General features: G+C 37.3%; 7 protein-coding genes across 7 annotated transcripts; 4 read left to right on the plus strand and 3 right to left on the minus strand. All coding sequences in view use genetic code 12, as the record gives it.

Annotated features, from left to right (window-relative positions):
- Positions 1-852: 852 nt before the first annotated feature.
- SPAPADRAFT_152291 (uncharacterized protein) lies at positions 853-3,825 on the plus strand (the record flags this gene model as incomplete). The annotated part of the gene is made up of 1 exon (XM_007375200.1): positions 853-3,825. The coding sequence occupies one exon, from the start codon at positions 997-999 to the stop codon at positions 3,823-3,825; it is 2,829 nt and encodes a 942-aa protein (XP_007375262.1).
- Positions 3,826-3,867: 42 nt separating this feature from the next.
- Positions 3,868-5,727, minus strand: STI1 (Hsp90 cochaperone; the record flags this gene model as incomplete). The annotated part of the gene is made up of 1 exon (XM_007375201.1): positions 3,868-5,727. The coding sequence occupies one exon, from the start codon at positions 4,943-4,945 to the stop codon at positions 3,932-3,934; it is 1,014 nt and encodes a 337-aa protein (XP_007375263.1).
- A 140-nt stretch (positions 5,728-5,867) lies between these two features.
- Positions 5,868-7,291, minus strand: FCR3 (Fcr3p; the record flags this gene model as incomplete). The annotated part of the gene is made up of 1 exon (XM_007375202.1): positions 5,868-7,291. The coding sequence occupies one exon, from the start codon at positions 7,131-7,133 to the stop codon at positions 6,066-6,068; it is 1,068 nt and encodes a 355-aa protein (XP_007375264.1).
- A 1,569-nt stretch (positions 7,292-8,860) lies between these two features.
- Positions 8,861-12,573, plus strand: SPAPADRAFT_61102 (Hip1p; the record flags this gene model as incomplete). Its single annotated transcript, XM_007375203.1, has 2 exons — positions 8,861-11,521; positions 11,579-12,573. The coding sequence occupies one exon, from the start codon at positions 9,941-9,943 to the stop codon at positions 11,438-11,440; it is 1,500 nt and encodes a 499-aa protein (XP_007375265.1).
- Positions 11,452-12,033, minus strand: SPAPADRAFT_55562 (homeobox domain-containing protein; the record flags this gene model as incomplete). The annotated part of the gene is made up of 2 exons (XM_007375204.1): positions 11,452-11,521; positions 11,579-12,033. The coding sequence occupies 2 exons, from the start codon at positions 12,031-12,033 to the stop codon at positions 11,452-11,454; spliced, it is 525 nt and encodes a 174-aa protein (XP_007375266.1).
- A 162-nt stretch (positions 12,574-12,735) lies between the features above and the next one.
- OBPA (oxysterol-binding protein related protein) lies at positions 12,736-14,198 on the plus strand (the record flags this gene model as incomplete). Its single annotated transcript, XM_007375205.1, has 1 exon — positions 12,736-14,198. A coding segment is annotated over one exon (916 nt), but the record flags the coding sequence as incomplete, so codon positions are not given.
- A 60-nt stretch (positions 14,199-14,258) lies between these two features.
- On the plus strand, positions 14,259-17,171 carry PIKA (1-phosphatidylinositol 4-kinase; the record flags this gene model as incomplete). The annotated part of the gene is made up of 1 exon (XM_007375206.1): positions 14,259-17,171. One exon carries the CDS (start codon positions 14,259-14,261, stop codon positions 17,169-17,171), a length of 2,913 nt encoding a protein of 970 aa, XP_007375268.1.
- Between the last annotated feature and the right edge of the window lie 617 nt (positions 17,172-17,788).

Consider the following 17,788-nt stretch of genomic DNA (forward strand, 5'->3'; position numbering starts at 1 on the left):
CTCTCGTGATTTTTTGCAGCATTTTAGTATACCTTTGGTTTCTTCTATGTTACAAGTGAAATTTGGAGTACAAAGTAATCTTGACGAACACAGTGTTTTGTATTGTGCATATAGAAGAGATAAATTTGCGTGAACATTATTGTTGATGCATGCAGATGTCAAAATGTATCGTTACTTAAATAGAATCCGCTTTTGTGTAACTTGGGACGGGATCATGCAGAACATTTTTAATCGTCGAATGATTTTTTATTCAATGACCTGCAAACATATTATATTAAGCTTTATAACGCCTCGTATAAATCTATTTCAAATAATATAACCAATGACTTTTGTTTGAGGGTATCATTGCTACACATCTATCAGTTTAGAGTCTGCAATAATGGATAAATATTTTGCCTTTGCATGAACCATCTTTGTTACCGAACCAATCCAATATGCGACCGAGCATTCTATGCATCATTCTTTTTTTATTTTAGTTTTTTTTTGGTTTTTGTAATTATTTTTTTTTTTCCTCTTGGTCTTTATAATACGAAGTCATGAACTAGCCATAACAACGTGTTACAATAGTAGTTTACCCCTGAACATAGTTTTCCACCTTTACGAACTAAAGATTAGTTATTTTTAGAGCTGAGGTGCATGACTATTCGTTTTTGTCACATGAAAATAAATAACCTGTCATCAATGTTAGGTACATGACCTCCAACTAGTTATTCTGTTTCTTTTTCATTGTTATTTTTTTCGTTTTCTTCTGGGCTTAAAGGCGGCGCCCCAAACGGGGGGAGACAGCTTTAGTCTTGGTGATGCAAATCATCTCCGGGGGAATTGACATTTTTAAGCTGTCTAAGATCTTTGTTTTTTTTTATTTATTTCTTACTAATCTTCAATTGAATTTTCTGGGGATATTTCTAAAGTTTAAAGGAACAACCCGCAAGAACTTTTCAGAAGTCTGTTTTTTACTACTTACTACGCCACTGTATTCTACTATCATTTAGTTAAATGGAAGTTGGAAATATAAATTTAACACCTGCCAGCGCGGAACCCTCATATCTGCAACTGCCAGAAGAAGCAATTGAATTGCAAGGAAATGAGAATCATAGCCATCCCCTTGATGGGAGAAAACGTATAAGGGTTGCATGCGATAAGTGTCGTCGCAAGAAGATTAAATGCGATGGGAATTACCCTTGTAGTAATTGCCTTCAATCGCGAGAATCAAAGTGCCATTATACGGAACGACCACCAAAGAAAAAACCAAAACCTCCTCCCAAGGCCAAGCCTCCCAAGAAATTGAGCAAAAAGGAATTGACCATTCAGACCCTTGATATGATAGATACAAGGTTGTCTACTTTGGAAGACGCAATATTTCGCATGACAGATAAGTTGGACATGATCACTGGTTCCAACGATGACAAATTAAAACTACGGAGAAGTTCACGTTCAAGTCAATATCAGGAATACGCAACTAGTCACGACGGCACTTTATCAGAGGCAACTAGCGATCCAGAGGACGATGAGGAACAGAGTGACGTCGAACCAATAAGCCAGATAAAATACCAACACGTGGAAGATAGTGATGAGAGCGATTTGATAGTTGCAACAGTTAAAGGAGAAGAAGATAGTTCCACTCTTATTCCAGCAACTAAACGGAAAGACTATGTGAGTTTTGGTGTCTTGACTCTGTTTGTTGGAAGTCATTCAATCGTAGGTATGTTCGGAAAGGAATCGCTCGATTATATTGAAACAATACTAGGACCTACCAGTTCTAATATCATTACTCCCCTTCGCAATTTACCATATATACTCTGGACCAAAGTAGCTTCATTTATGAAAAAATGGGTTACACCCCAAGTTGTTGATAAAACAAATAGAAAGCGACTTATTGAGGCGCCATTTCCTAGCGACTCGAGGATTGCTTATGAGTTGGTTGCAGAGTATTACCCGCTTATAATTCTGGCCAATGTCCTTGTTGATCAAGGACGGGCAATGAAAATGTTCACTGATTATTACGAAAATTTATCAGAGAAGAATATAAAGAAAAGAAAAAGATTCACTATATCTGAACTATTCCTTATGTCGGCAGTGCTATTGATTGCTATAACTAGTAAAATTGATATTGATTCCCTTAAATATGTCAATAATGAGGAGCGTCAAGTGCCTCCTGGGTTAGCATCGATGTCGGATTCAGCTTTAAGGGATTTTCAAGACACTTTACTTCAAAATTGTATTTATTATTATTATATTGTTTCGGTCATCAGTGAGGGTTTAGAAACAATAGAAGCTATTTTACTATTGGTTATGTACATTGATTCGAATTGGCTTGAGAGCACTGTTAATTATATCCCTGTGTCTACTGCAGTAAGATTTGCTCAGTATATGGGTTTGCATCGGCTTGAATCTTATAAGCTTGATCCCCATGATGAAAAAAGACGAAGAAGAATTTGGTGGTTTTGCTATTATTATGATACAGATTCCGCGTATAGGACAGGAAAACCACCAATAATTAGCAGCAGTGATGTCAACCTTGATATTGAATATGAAGTTGAACGGCTTATGTCACGAGAATATCCAGACTTTGAACCCATTGGAAACATTTCTGTGGAGAACCCAAATGTGATGGACTTCTTATATGCAAAAGAGCCCATGTTGGTTAATCACTATGCCATGTTAGAATTGACAAGGATAAGGGCAAAATCGTATAGCTTGCTTTTTACGGCGGCAGACCAAGGGCAAGACTTTGAAGTATTGGCTTCCAATATTGAAGAGTTAAATGATGAGATGTTTCGTTTAGCTATTCTTTTCAAAGAACTGGACAGGCCACGCTTTTATAATGATCCCCAGTTTCATTTCTTTCCGCCTTCGATGCCTGTTAATTTAAAAGAAAACTTGACCACGATATATGTGACCTACTTTTTACATTTGCTGATCATTAATAGGCTTCCTGCTGCTTTAGAATCACCAAATATTGATTACGATGATGAACGCCTTACAAAGTTTAGAAATATATCATTGAATTCAGCTAGGACAATATTAATTTTAATTAAACAGTTTGCACTTGAAAATACTACTATAACATATTTTGGTCTGGTATTATATTTCTCGTGTGCTGCATTTACTATCCTTTCTGCTTCAGTTTTGAATCATCCCAACATGCCCGAGGCTATCAACGATATCAATTTACTACTCGAATACACAATGCAGTATTCCAAAATAACAATGGAAATGGGAGAAAGTCCCTTGGAGAGCTTATGTGCCAAGAAGGATTTGGCGGTTGGGTTTGCCATTATGTTATTATTGCAAGTCGTCATCCGACATTTTGAAAATCAAACTGGCTCAAAAGTATTCAGTTCTAATGAACGGGTTCAAGAGCATTTCAAAGACCTTTATTCTATGTTTCCTGATTTATACAAGTCAAAACAAGAATTCAAATCCAAGCTATTCTCCGTATTTGGTTCATCTCCTATAGGGGTCGTTTTCCGAAATTCATTCTCAAGTGCTTCACTGAGCGTGAGTACAAATTCACAAAGTCATAACCAATCACCCATGTACACTAATACCACAGTATCAACACAACCAAACGTGCGTCTTCCTGACATGTCTACCCATGGTCCAACTCAGGTTCCAGCATTTGGTAAATCAACGGTGAATTATCCATCTAATATTCAAACCCAGCCTACCCCTGCATCAAGCTACCCCACCGTTGATAGCAAAATTGAAGAATCTTATGACGCTATCTCTGATTATATCACTACCGATGGTATGCAAAATATGTATTTCAATCAGATGAATAATTTACCCAATTTCTTTTTCGACAATAATTTGGGTATATGATTTTACTTTTTGTTTTATATATATATATATATATATTAATCTGAGATGTTTAATTTTCCGAATTGAATTAAATTTTATACACAATAAACAAACTTATTTACCCCATTTATCTGGTACGAATAACACCTGCAGCAATCAACATATTGATCTTTTTGTTAACATCAGGGTTCTTCATATGTTCTTGTAAAGCAGCTGGATTATCTCTAGCTTGTCCTAAAATACCTTGCATAACTGGGTCTTGTAAAATAGAAACAATTTCAGGATCCTTGGATACTCTTTCCATAGTTTGTTCTGGGGTTTCACCTTCAATGGCTTGGAATCTCAGGGAAATGGCCTTGTTAAGTAATTGATCAATTTCGTGAATATTCTTACCACCTAATGCAGAATCCTTGTCACGAGCTTCATTCAATGTTTCCATACATTTGGAGTATTCTCTCATTGCTAATTGAGCAGTGGCCTTTCTAATGTAAGCTCTAATGAAGTTTGGATCTTTTTCAATAGCAAGGTTACAATCCTGGATAGCATCAGGGAAAGACAATAATTTAGCTAATGCAGCAGCTCTGTTAGAGTAACCTCTAGCATCTTCAGGAGCTCTCTTGATCATTTCAGTGTATGCTTTAACGGCATTTGGCCAGTCACCCTTAGTGAAATATTCCTTACCTTCCAAACGAGCAGCTTCAGCCTTTTCTGGGTCAACATAAGCATTAGCTTCACGTACCTTGATTTCACGTTGGGTTGCTCTCAACTTGTTCAATACATCAGGTGTTCTATGTTCCGTTAAAGATTTGTCAAAGTACTTGACCGCGTTTGGTAAGTCATCCTTTTTCAAATAGGTATTACCTAATCTGGCAAACGATTTGGCAATTAATGTATAATCTGCTCTCATATCTCTACCTTCATCAATCGCCTTTTCACAAGTGGCAATAGCAGCATCATAGTCACCTTTTTCGAATTCAGCAGCAGCACGGTTGTTCAAGTAGGTGATGTCTTTATTTAAATTCCAAGCCTTTTCATAAGCAGCGATGGCTTCATCAAACTTTCTTTGTTTATATAAAGCATTACCTTCAGCTTTAGCGGCATCTGCTTCTTCCTTGTGGTTTTCTTGTGGAGCATCTTCCATAATGACATCTTCTGGATCATCTTCTGGTGCTGGAGCAGCCTTTGGTTCTTCTTTTTTAGGTTCTTCCTTCTTTGATTCTTGCTTTGGCTCTTGTTTTGGCTCTTCCTTAGGTTCTTCCTTGGCAGGTGCAGATGTCGAAGGTTGTGGTGGTGGTGGTGGCATATCAGGCAAGTCCATATCAATACCCATCAAAACAGCCATGATGGTCATCAATCTTTGATCAGTTAACAATTGAGTAGCATTTGCCTTTGGATTAGATTGAATGTTCAAAACCTTTTGTACTAATTCTGGATCCTTCATTAATTCAGCAGTCTTTGGATTGTTTCTCAACTTAGTGATAAGATTTGGATCAGAGAAAATAGCACCTAATCCCATATCAGGTTGAGTGTTTCTAGCTTCAATGGCATTTTCAACTGATTTAAGACCATCCTTAGCCATAGCATTCAGAGCATCTAAATCCAAAGCCTTTTGATAAAAGTCCTTGGCATTCTCCAAGTTTCCTAAACCAAAGTGAGCACTAGCAACTCTGTTGTAACCCTTAGCCCAGGCTGGATTGATCTTGACACATTCTTCAGCGTCTTCAAGAGCTTTGCCAAAGTTCTTCAAGGAGGCGTAAGATCCTGATCTATTAGAATATAAAACGTGATTTGGTTCAGCCAGGGCTTCAATTGCCTTGGTGAAAGATTCAATTGCTTTTTCAAACTCTTTGGATGCAAAGTACTTGTTTCCTTCTGCTTTGTATTCGTCTGCTGTTGTCATTATCACTGGGATATTGCTGTTGGAGGGAGGTGGGGGGTAGTCTGGGTGTTGAAAAAAATTTGGCTGCCTTTTTAAACTGGCAGTCAAAAGACCAGAAAAAAAAAAACTACCCGCAAAAATTTCTAGAAGATTCTCCTCATATTTAGCGGGAAGCTTATTATCAAAAACAAGGAATTTTGGCATACCATGATTTTTCTGTAGTGTTTCTCCATATATTAGACCCAAGGTGGAGATTACAATTACATCTGTATATAAAATGTGCCCTTATATTATTAAGTTAAATATTTGAATTACAATACTTTATACAAAAAAAAAAATGCAAACTATAAATGTCAAACAAAACAAAAATCAATTTCGTTTCTCAGGCTTGGTGAAGACTGGATTGAATAGCCTGATTCACCAAGTCTAAGGGGTATGCCGGTCCAAACCCATGGCATCTCTCATGTCCTCTCAAGGTTTCCATGATCTCGTTGATATCAATAGAATTAAAATCAAGATTAGCTTCTTCTGCTTTGATTTGCAAATAATCCCAAACGGCACCCAAAGCTAACAATTTATCACCGTCATTATCGTAAACTTTGTTCTTGCTTTCTGGGAACACATGATGTACTGTTCCTTTGACTATACGTTCTATGAAATCATCTTGATTTTGAGGGAAATTGAAAGTAGTTACTGGTTTGTTTTGACTGATGGAACTATTAACGCCACCCTGACTAATCTTACTAGATCGCAAAATTTCATTTTCGGTCGATATGGAAATGTTCTGCTTCTTGATCAAGTTTAATTCTTCAACTAATTTCTGTCTTTCCTCTTCACTTTGTAATAACTTTGCTTCCAATTCCTTTAATTTGGTTTGTTTACGTTCTCTGAATGCTCTTTGGGCAGCTCTGTTCTGAGCCTTACGTTTTAATTGCAACTCTTCCTCGGTTAATTCGGAATCATCTCTAGCTATCAAAGCAGCGTCTTGTTCATCCAGCAACTGTCTTCTGGATTTTGATTTTTTTGTTGGTTTGTCAGACTCGGACGAGCTAGAAGGAGAGCGCCCATTCAGAGGAACCACCTTGGTTTCATAGCCGCCCATACCAGAAGTATCTGACGTTTGTGGTGACACCATGGAGTTGACAAGATTAGGTGACGATTCATTAGAAGTGTCTATTTGAATATCTTGGGGGATCGTCTCATAGTTTCTGGGATCTTCTGGGTCAAATAAAATAGAATCAATCACTTCGCAATCTGGAAACTGAGACAGTGTTGCTTGAACTGGAATATTACCATAAGGCTGATGGTAAGGTACTTCAGCTGGTTGTTGGTTATTGAACATATTAATATTCTCTTGGTTCAACTGAAGAGCAGAGTGGACCATATTTGTGTCGATGATATGGCTTTGAGAATCAAAGTCCCAAGAGGGAGTAGTTTGGCCAAACGACATTAGGGGGGGAACTGTTTAAATAATATATAATTGTATGCAATAGCAAATTTCAGATGAAAAAATAGTCAAACTATCGAATATGAAGTGGCTAGCCTGTTGTTTTTATATCGGAAGGATGGGAAGTGTCTAAGAAAAGTTCAAGTATTAGCGACTAGAACAAAGATGATTTCAAGTGGACTTGAATTTCTAAGCAACCGAAAAAGAAAAAAACGCTCGTTTCGGATTTAACTTTAATTTTTTTTTTTTTAAACTGAGGCGCTGCTGCGTTCTGGATCTAAGCATGGCTGCTAACGATCTAAACACGGAATTTTTTAGATCCAAGGATTCGGTCTTGGCTTCATTGCGCTCTCTGAGTTTGTTTTTTGATCCCAGCTCCCATTTCAGACCAACCAGAAGTTGATTCTGTCTCTAATAAAATTGAAACACAACTACAAAACAACCAAAATCTGCTCCCTAAATGAGTAAGGACTCTTCCAAACCAATCTCAAAATCCACTTGGAATTTCCTATCACAAAGCCGGAGGGGGTGGCATAAACCCGATTGTTCCTGTGAGTTTTATAGTTATTTTTTTTATGATATTTCAATTACTCTGGAATTCTTTCCTTGAAAGGAATTGCCGAGACGCATAGAAAAGGGGTATCACGTCAATGGGACATCCCTTGAAAGTGTGTCTTGTGTGGATAGAAGATAAAATAGAAATCCACTTCTTCTGGAAATACTCCCGAGAAGTGTTTTATCAACGTTTTGAAGCGGCTGCGCTCAAGTGGTTCTTACCTCTCATTGTGTATGTGTGGCAGAAACGTACCTTGAACAATAAAGTTTTTTCCGAACTAAATCATAAGCCATTTATTACAAGTCCGTAGCCAAAAGTGGGGAGGTGGATACACCCCACTTCTTTACACCAACTAATCGTTCTGAACATTCTATTTCCGGAATTCGTATTCTGTTATCTACAACCACTCAAATAATGATTGACAGAATAATAGAAAATATTTTTAACGATACCGTTTTAATGTCATTATTTTCTCTTTCCTGCCAAGGTTCATTCTGGTAGCGTTTCGTAACATCTTTAGTCTCGGAAAATTACCACCGAACTATTTTTTTTTAGATCTGAGTAGTCGTAAATTACGCCTCATATCTGGTAGTAGAAGCAGTACAACTTCATCTTGGTGTGTTTTTACACCTTACTAAAAACTTGATATTTGCTGTGTTATCTTTAAATGAATATTTTTAACCCTCATCATGCAATCCCCTATCATACATACAATCCCCTATCATCGATTATAAGTTTTGGGCGGGGACTGAAGTCACCCATAATGAAAAACACATACTTCGATACATATCACACCGTTATAGAAAATACACCCCTTACCTCAAGCTATTGTTCTACTATTTTAGTAATATTTCGTTCATATTTAGATAAATACGTTGATACGGATTAATTTTTGCGCAAAAAAATTCGCAAGATTTTGCGAAGATACTAATGTGTAGTACTATCATAAAAAAGAAATATCTAAACAAATATGTTAATAACATCAATCAAGAGCAAAATAGTTTGCTGTACGTGAATTACATATTCGGATTAGTCTAGTTAAATGTTATACTATGGCCACATTAATTTTTTGTTACTATTTTCGTGAGGCTCAAACGTTCATAGTCCCTGAGATAACCGAACATAACCGTAAATAAGCGCGGGTTCACAACACGTTTAAATTTTTTTTCTTAATAACAGATTACATACGGCTAATAATTCGAGTAAACTATAAATAATCAAAGATTCCCCCTTTTGATATGTCTCTGAAACTTGTTTCACATAATTCTACTATTTAGTTCTTCCTATATTTTCATCTTTTGAGATTAACGGATTTTAATGAGGACACGACATTAGTGCGACATAGTGTACGACGACATTTGCACCAGCCTCAATCGATTTTTTCCGTTAAAGCGGCTTTATTTTAAACGAGTGGCTTGATTTGGTCATGACATAGTGACCGCTAAATTACATCATACTACTTACAGATCTCATGCTTTGATAACCTTCAAAATTGATCTGATGGAATGTTCTTTCAGTGTTAATGAGAATAGACAAGGGGGAAAATGGATTCAAGACAAGCGCTTTTAAGAAGACGTACAGGAAAAAAAAATTCACCACAAAAGTTGCAATTGCCTTGAGGTTTTATGATAATGCCGTGCGAAAAATCCGCCCCGAGATTGTTTTCTCCACTTGCACCTACCAATTACATTGCATTCTTTAACTTCAGCGGCCCGATTATGTGCCAAGCTTAGTTATTTCCTTTCTAACTGCCTAGCAAAAGAGTCATTTTTTTGGAGAAATTAACGGTACAGTGAAAAAAAAAAAATCTTCAATTTGATCAGGCAAAAGAAATGACTCCAAGTATTGTTTCTCGGATGATGCAAACTAATAAAGAAATTTCTCTTTCTTTTTTATATATTTCCTACAATTTCCCCATATTCTCTATTATCAGTAAGATTTTCTTGATTGTAATCTTGCTATCTGAGACAGATATAACTTTCCTTATCTAATTCTCGACAATATGAGTAAAGAACACGGCAAAATCGAGGAATCCTCGGCCCTGTCACTGATGGAACAATATGGCCGTCCTCAAATAGAATCTCCACAAGACGCCTCAAAATGGCAGAACTTCAAAGATTCATTTAGGCGAGCCGACAAGGTATCTGATGTACTTGAATCATCACACAAGCTCCATCTTTCGGATATCGAAAGGGCCAACTTGGGTACCACCGGTGAAGATTTACATCGAAAATTAAAAAATAGGCATATTCAAATGATTGCATTGGGAGGAAGTATAGGGACTGGACTTTTAGTCGGTAGTGGGAAAGCATTGTATATGGGTGGTCCAGCCGCTTTATTAATTGCATGGGGTGTGGTTGGAACCATGGTTTTCTGTGTGGTTCATGCATTGGGGGAATTATGTGTTGCATTCCCAGTTAATGGGGCATTTTCTACTTATGCAACTAGATTTGTCGATTCATCATGGGGTTTTGCTGTTGGGTGGAACTATGCTATCATGTGGTTGTTTGTGTTCCCGTTGGAATTAGTTGCTGCTGCAATGTGTTTGCAATTTTGGAACACAACTATAAATCCAGTCAGTTGGGTTGCAATTTTCTACGTTGCGATTGTTCTTATTAACCTTTTTGGAGTCAAAGGATACGGAGAAGCTGAGTTCTACTTGACAATTTTTAAGATTATCGCCCTTGTTGGATTCATTATATTGGGTGTTATCTTAGTTTGTGGAGGTGGTCCAAAGCATGAATTTATTGGGAACAAGAATTGGAAAGTCGGTGCATTTGCCAATGGATTCAAAGGAGTAGCAACTACTTTTATCACAGCATCTTATTCCCTTGCCGGTACAGAGATGGTTGGATTGGCAGCAGCTGAAGTCGATAATCCAAGAAAAGTGCTTCCAAAAGCCATTAGGCAAGTCTTTTGGAGAGTATTTTTATTCTACTATTTGACATTAACTTTCATTGGATTGTTGGTTCCTTATAACCACCCAGATTTACTTGGTGGTTCAGGAAACAATGCTTCACCATTTGTCATTGCCATTAAGGATGCCGGTATTAAAGCTCTTCCTTCCATTTTCAATGCTTGTATTTTATTCGCTGTTGTTTCAGTTGGAAATTCATCAGTTTTTGGATGTTCACGTACCATTCAAAGTTTGGGTGCACAAGGGTTAGCACCTCTGTGGTTTGCTTACATTGATCGTAAAGGTCGTCCATTGGTGGCTTTGGGAATTTCCGCTATCTTTGGAGCACTTTGCTTCCTTACAGCTTACAAAGATCAAGGTACTGTATTTAACTGGTTATTAAGTGTCGCTGGATTAGCAACTGTTTTCGCATGGTTTAATATCGCCTTGTGTCACTTTAGATTCAGAAGAGCTATGAGGACCCAAAAAAGATCTCTCGATGAATTGGTATTTACCTCTGTTACTGGGATCTGGGGGTCGTTATACTCAATGGCATTCCTTATTCTTGTCCTAATTGCTCAATTCTGGGTTGCTTTATTCCCACTTCACAGTAATGGCAAGCCAAGTGCAGAATCTTTCTTTCAGAATTACCTTGGAGCTTTTGTCATATTGATTTGCTACATAGGACACAAGTTATATACTAGAAACTGGAGAATTTATTTGAGTTCTGCTGATATTGACTTGGAGTCAGGTAGAAGAATTGTCGATGTCGAAGTATTACAAGCTGAAATGACCGAAGAAAAGGAAGCAAATCGATTGAAACCTGTATACATCCGATTGTGGAACTATTGGTGCTAGACTATATAAAATTACAATAAAAGTGGAGCAAGGTCAGGATCAATTTCTGTCCTTTTCTCCTTTCTCCGTCTGTTGGAAATCCTAATTCTTATTAGTAAAATGTGTACTAGTAGTCTATAATAATGAAGCGATACATACCAGTTTTGTACCTGCGACTTCGATAGAGACGTCAAATTCATCAATTCTATAATCGATTCTCTCGTTAGATATGGATGCTGTAAGTTTTGATTGTACCAGTTCTCCAATATATCTAGTTGTTGTTTTACCAACCTACGACTTCCCCGCTTACACAGGTCAGCTCCTTCCTGCACAGCTTCCTCGACCCGTAACATACCCAAAGAACTCTCTTGAAGTGCAATTCTTTCAGATAGAATGCATTCCAATACCTTTGCATGGCCGTTGATACGACGTATTAGGTCCTTCTCATCTTCCCCAAGTGTTTCCGTTTCTATTATGAATTTCACTTTAGAGATATAACTATCAATCTCTTCTTTAATGTTTTCCGGGTCAAAGACAGGGAATGTGGAAAGAGTAGAAATATGTATTAATAATCGTTGATTAATCTGGGTTAGTGTACCTATATTTTTGTTCATTGTGCTCTTGATATTGCATGCCGCAAAGATAACTTAAGCAAGCAAAAAACATACAAATTATACGCGCATTCTGCACAATAAATTTGTCACATGAATCGCCTGGCTATGGCCTCTGCGTCAGTGCTCAAAAAAAAAGAAAGCTTTAAAGATGATACAGTCCAAAAATGTTAGTTCTATATAGAGATAGTATTCCAGTTGACTTATTCTTCTCAAAAACTAAAAAGTTAAATACCGATATCTACTCATTCAATGACTGTGGCAAACAATGATAAGAACTTAAACTTATTTACGTAAACTTAATTCCTTTGCTCTTCGTAGAATATAATTAAAAATAGGGATCAATGAATTACAAACGGTCCCTAACTAGGAGATCATAAGCATTATTTATCTTCAATAGAACTAATTATTGTACCTGGTAGTTACTAGGCGGGGTAAGCACCCAATTTCCCAATTGGGAATTTATAACGGTAAGGTCAATATGGAGCAGCATATGCCTATATTAGGAAAGTTTTTACTTTATCAATTTCGTACAACCCTTCCGGAGTCTCCGTTTTGGCACAGTTACCTCCTTGTTTTTAAGGGCAATTCATTCAGGCTGAGGGGGACTTTTGATTTTGATCGGTCGTGCATTAACCAAGTAATTAACAGCGAGGTAAATGCGAGGGGTGTTACGATAATAATTGAACAGATTTTAAACTCAGCAATTAAACTCAACAGCACACAAAGATGGGATTAACTTCAAAGTTAGATAAATTGAAATTGTTGGGATCAGCAGAGGAGCATATCAGCAATGATAGAAAGAACACATCAACACAGAATTCGGATGATATTGATGAAGTTGACAACGAGGGTCAAAACATCTTACTAGGAATCATTGCTCAATTGAGACCTGGAATGGACTTGACTAAAATTACCCTTCCAACTTTTATATTGGAAAAGAAGTCTATGCTCGAAAGAATCACCAATTTTTTCCAAATTCCTCATTTATTGTTAGAAGCTAATAATACTGCTGACCCTTTGCAAAGGTTTATTGGTATACTTCGATGGTATTTAGCTAGCTGGCATATTGCACCCAAAGCAGTTAAGAAACCGCTAAATCCAGTTCTTGGGGAAGTATTTTCATGCTATTGGGACAATCTCGAAGATGGAAAATCTGCCTATTATATTGCTGAACAAACTTCCCATCACCCACCCAAATCCTCATATTTTTACTTGATTCCGTCCGAGAAGCTTAGAGTGGATGGAGTGGTGATTCCGAAATCAAGATTTTTAGGAAACTCATCTGCAGCAATTATGGAGGGTAGTGGCCACGTAACACTTGGCAAGTGGGAAGATGAATTGTACGTCATGAATCAACCTAACGTGTACTGCAGAGGTATTCTTTTTGGAACTATGAGGACTGAACTTGGCGATCGCATGCACGTGAAATGTGCTAAAACTGGATTCGAGGCCGAAATTGAGTTTAAAACCAAAGGGTTCATAAGTGGAACATATGATGCTATTGAAGGAATTGTAAAGAATTCAGAAACCTCAGAGCATTTGTATCAAGTTTCTGGAAAGTGGAATGATGTGATGGAAATCAGAGATCTTAAAACGGGAAAAAAGCAGATACTCTTTGATACAAACAAATCATCAACTTTGAAACCGAAGGTAAGACCACTTGAAGAACAATGGGAATTTGAATCTCGCAAACTTTGGAAAAATACCATAGATGCACTTGCGAAACGGGACCACACACTTGCAACAGAAGAGAAATTCAAAGTCGAGAATGAACAACGTCAGAGAGCCAAGAAGCGTGAAGAAGAGGGGGTCGAGTTTCACCCTAAACTTTTCAGACCAGTGGATGACTCGGACCAAGGTGCCGAAGACCTTGAATATATCATCTACAAGAGGTTTAGTTTGAGCGACAGTCCTGAGACGTTGCAACAGCGGTTATTTGACATTGCGCCTATTGTTCCTGGACAAATGTTCAAGGAAAAATTTCATATTCCTGCTTTTGAGAAGCACGAAGAGGTCTAGATAGGAATAAGTGGCGTTCAATGGATTATATAGAATGAATAGAACTGTTTCGCAGAAGCGGAACTTCTCTGATATTTTTGTTTACTAATATTAAGTTTGTTGTGTAAGTTTTAGAATAATGTACTGCATATAATAAAAACTCGTTGAAAATCAATTATCGTCGTAGAGTTTCACGGCAAACACCTCATCATTTCAAACATGCAAAGATGGAGTCTCCAAACGAACATGCCATGCTTTTAGATACCATAAGATCCACCTCATTTAATGCATTCCAATGCATACATAATTTGAAGAACTACCGCGACCATATAGGTATACAGTATGAGCTTGTGCGGAAGCTTCGCACATATAGCTACGACGAATTAGAGTTTTTCATACCACAACTAGTTCAATTGCTAGTTGCATTTGAAACCAACTCAATGGCTCTTGAGGAATTCTTGCTCGATTACAGTTCCAGATTTCCACATTTTAGCTTGATTGTATTTTGGCATCTACAGGCGTACGTGTTTGAATTGAGAAATGACCCTGAATCATATTCTTTTCAAACTGTGCGAAACATCATCAGTAAATTGCAAAATATAATGTTTAATGCTGAAAGTCCTCATATGAAGCAGAGTGAATTTCGAGAGAATATTCAGCCAGCTTTGGTATTGTGTGGTGCTATTGCAGCATCAGTTGCGGCACCTCGATTCAACGATTATGCGTCAGCATTGGTAAAGTCGCAAGGAAAACAGCAGCGATCATTTGTGTTCAAGTTGGCAAACTTTCAGAAGTCTTTAACAAGAAATCTAACAATGAAAAACACAAGGATTTCCTCGGATTTGAACCCTGTGTCCCACTCGGATGATGAACGACCTGTGTCCGCGAATAAGAGCCCGCTGCATCATCGCTCCGCTTCTCTTCCGCGTATAGTGACCAAGAAAAACAGCATATCATTGCTGTCTGACGAATCAGAAATGCTTACAGATGATGATGGAGATCGCAAAATAAGTATTGAATTAGAAAAAGAATTATTAAAACTTGAAATGACCAATACCAAAACATCTCCTATGAAATATTCTTCCGTTGAAGAAAATTTGAGAATTAATACCATTATAAAATCAAAGAAGAGAAATATTGCACTGCCAATAACTGAAGGTAGATCCAAATTCACTTCCCATGTTTTGAATTCTGGAGAGGTGTACAATATGAACTCTCATTCATTGCCTAACTTGTCAACAATGTCAGAAAGCGGCAGCGGACCGTACTTATCACTTGCAGAGTCCGAATCCACACTTTTGATTTCTCCAAATCTGTCTGAGCAAAGGCTAACAGAGAGCATACATATTCCTAAGTCAAGTTCCGTTCCTACATATAATCAACTATTGAAAGTTCTCCAAGTAAATTATACTAAGAAAGAAACCCAGTTCATTATGGCTTTACAAAATATATCCATCAGACTCTCACAAGTTCCAAAAGAGGCCAGATTATCTGCATTGCGAGCAGAATTGTCTATTATCAATGACACGCTTCTTCCTTCCGAAATAGACATTCCACAATTGCTTCCTTTCACTAGCAATAAGAATAAGAAATATCATAAAATACTCAAGCTAAGCATCAATGAAGCCTGTGTTTTGAATTCAGCTGAAAGAGTTCCATTTTTGCTTCTTATCGAGTTTTTAAGCGATGAAATTGACTTTAATCCATTTACTGAGTATAACGAAAAGATAATTGCAAAGAGGGCAGGTGGAATCCAAGTTGAATCAAAAGTTGGAGACTTTCTGAGATCATCTGCTAATTCAGAAACCGAGGTCCATGGCTCCGCATTGAAAGATATTGATATTCCAGTCCGGGTTCTTACCCCTGATCACGAAGAAGCCGATTTGGGAGACTTGCCCATGTCAATGAAACGTTCTGGAAGTTCTAGAGCAGGAGTCACTAGTGACGGCGTAAAAAATAACAATCCGAAGATTTTATCACCTAATCCAATCAATACCTCCGAAATGTCTACCAAAGTATTAGCAGATCAAATGAGGATAGCATCTGTAATGTTACAACAATTGGAAAGTGCAGGAAAAGCAAACTCCGACCAATCACTTGCAATCAAGGCGAGGATCGTTGAGTCTATGATTGCCCTTCAAGATCAGTTTGAATATATCAATTATGAACAGTTCAACCAATTACAAGGTGATGTTCCAAGTGCAGGACAACGAAAACTAGAAAATGACTTCAAGTTAGCAGAAGACTGGAATGTCAAAAAGGAGAGAATTAGAAGTTCTAGTGCCTACGGACACTTAGAGAATTGGGATATCTGTTCGGTAATCGCCAAAAATGGTGACGACCTCCCTCAGGAAGCATTTGCTTGTCAATTGATCACTATGATTTCAAACATCTGGAAAGCTGATGGCATCAGTGCCTGGACTAAACGAATGAAAATTTTAATAACTAGTGCAAATACAGGTTTGGTTGAGACTATCACAAATGCTATGTCCATCCATTCGATCAAGAAATCACTAACTGAAATCTCTGTAAAAAATGGCGAAAATTCAAAAGGAAGAATCATCACTCTATTAGATTACTACGAAAGATTATTTGGGAAGCATGACTCACCCAAGTTCAAACAAGCACAGGATAACTTTGCAAGCAGCTTGGCTGCTTATTCTATTATATGCTATATTTTACAAATTAAAGACAGACATAATGGAAATATCATGGTCGACAATGAAGGACACATAATTCATATAGATTTTGGATTTCTACTTTCAAATTCTCCAGGAAGTGTTGGATTTGAAGCTGCTCCCTTCAAACTCACTTCAGAATATGTCGACTTACTCGGTGGTTTGGATAGCCCAGCTTATGCTAAATTTGTGATGTTATGCAAGGAGTGTTTTAACTCCTTACGTGAAAATAGTGATCAAATTATAGATATTGTTGAATTAATGCAAAAAGACTCAAGCTTACCATGTTTCAACAATGGGGACAACACCAGTGTATTACTTAAGCAGAGATTACAACTACAACTATCAAGAGATGAAGCAGACGAGTACGTGGATGCTATGTTAATAGGAAAAAGTCTTGGAAGCATGTACACGCGCTTGTATGACCAGTTTCAGATGATTACACAGGGTATTTATAGTTAGTTATATCTTATGTATTATTTATCTAGTATCAAATTAACTCTCAACATTTGTTTAGATAGATCCACAACCAGCCCAGTTTCAGGATGAAACCACCGTTAGTTTCATTAAGATACGTATCTCACAATTAGGAGGACTTTGATCATACAGATTAACCAGAAGTACGGCCCTAAGTTCAACTTATTGGAAGCATGAACAAATTGCCAGGCAAAAGATCGAAATCTTGCTTATGCAGCTCGTATATTTTCGATCTGTTGATTAGTGCGAGATGGTGCGCTCACAACGCCATTATCTGTATTACACAAGAAAGAGGGGATGACCTCTAAAGTTTAAAGGTTATTAGTCTATTCAAGTGGGCTCATTCCCTTTAGTGTTTCTTTGAACCAAATTTCCACATTTTCATATAATTGTTTGTTATTTTATCTTATTTGTGTTTTAATATATTCTTTGTAATATTTAAACGTATAGTTACACTACATTCTACCACAGCATCTATTTGAAATATATCAGTTGAAGTACACGGTTAATCTATATAGGTAATATATTGAGCTATATTTAAGACCCCTGATTAAAAGAGCAGAACATACCGTTGTATAATCTTTTTCGTACAAACGATATTC

Source organism: Spathaspora passalidarum, assembly GCF_000223485.1.
Source record: "Spathaspora passalidarum NRRL Y-27907 unplaced genomic scaffold SPAPAscaffold_4, whole genome shotgun sequence".
NCBI classification, from domain to species: Eukaryota; Fungi; Ascomycota; class Pichiomycetes; order Serinales; family Debaryomycetaceae; genus Spathaspora; species Spathaspora passalidarum.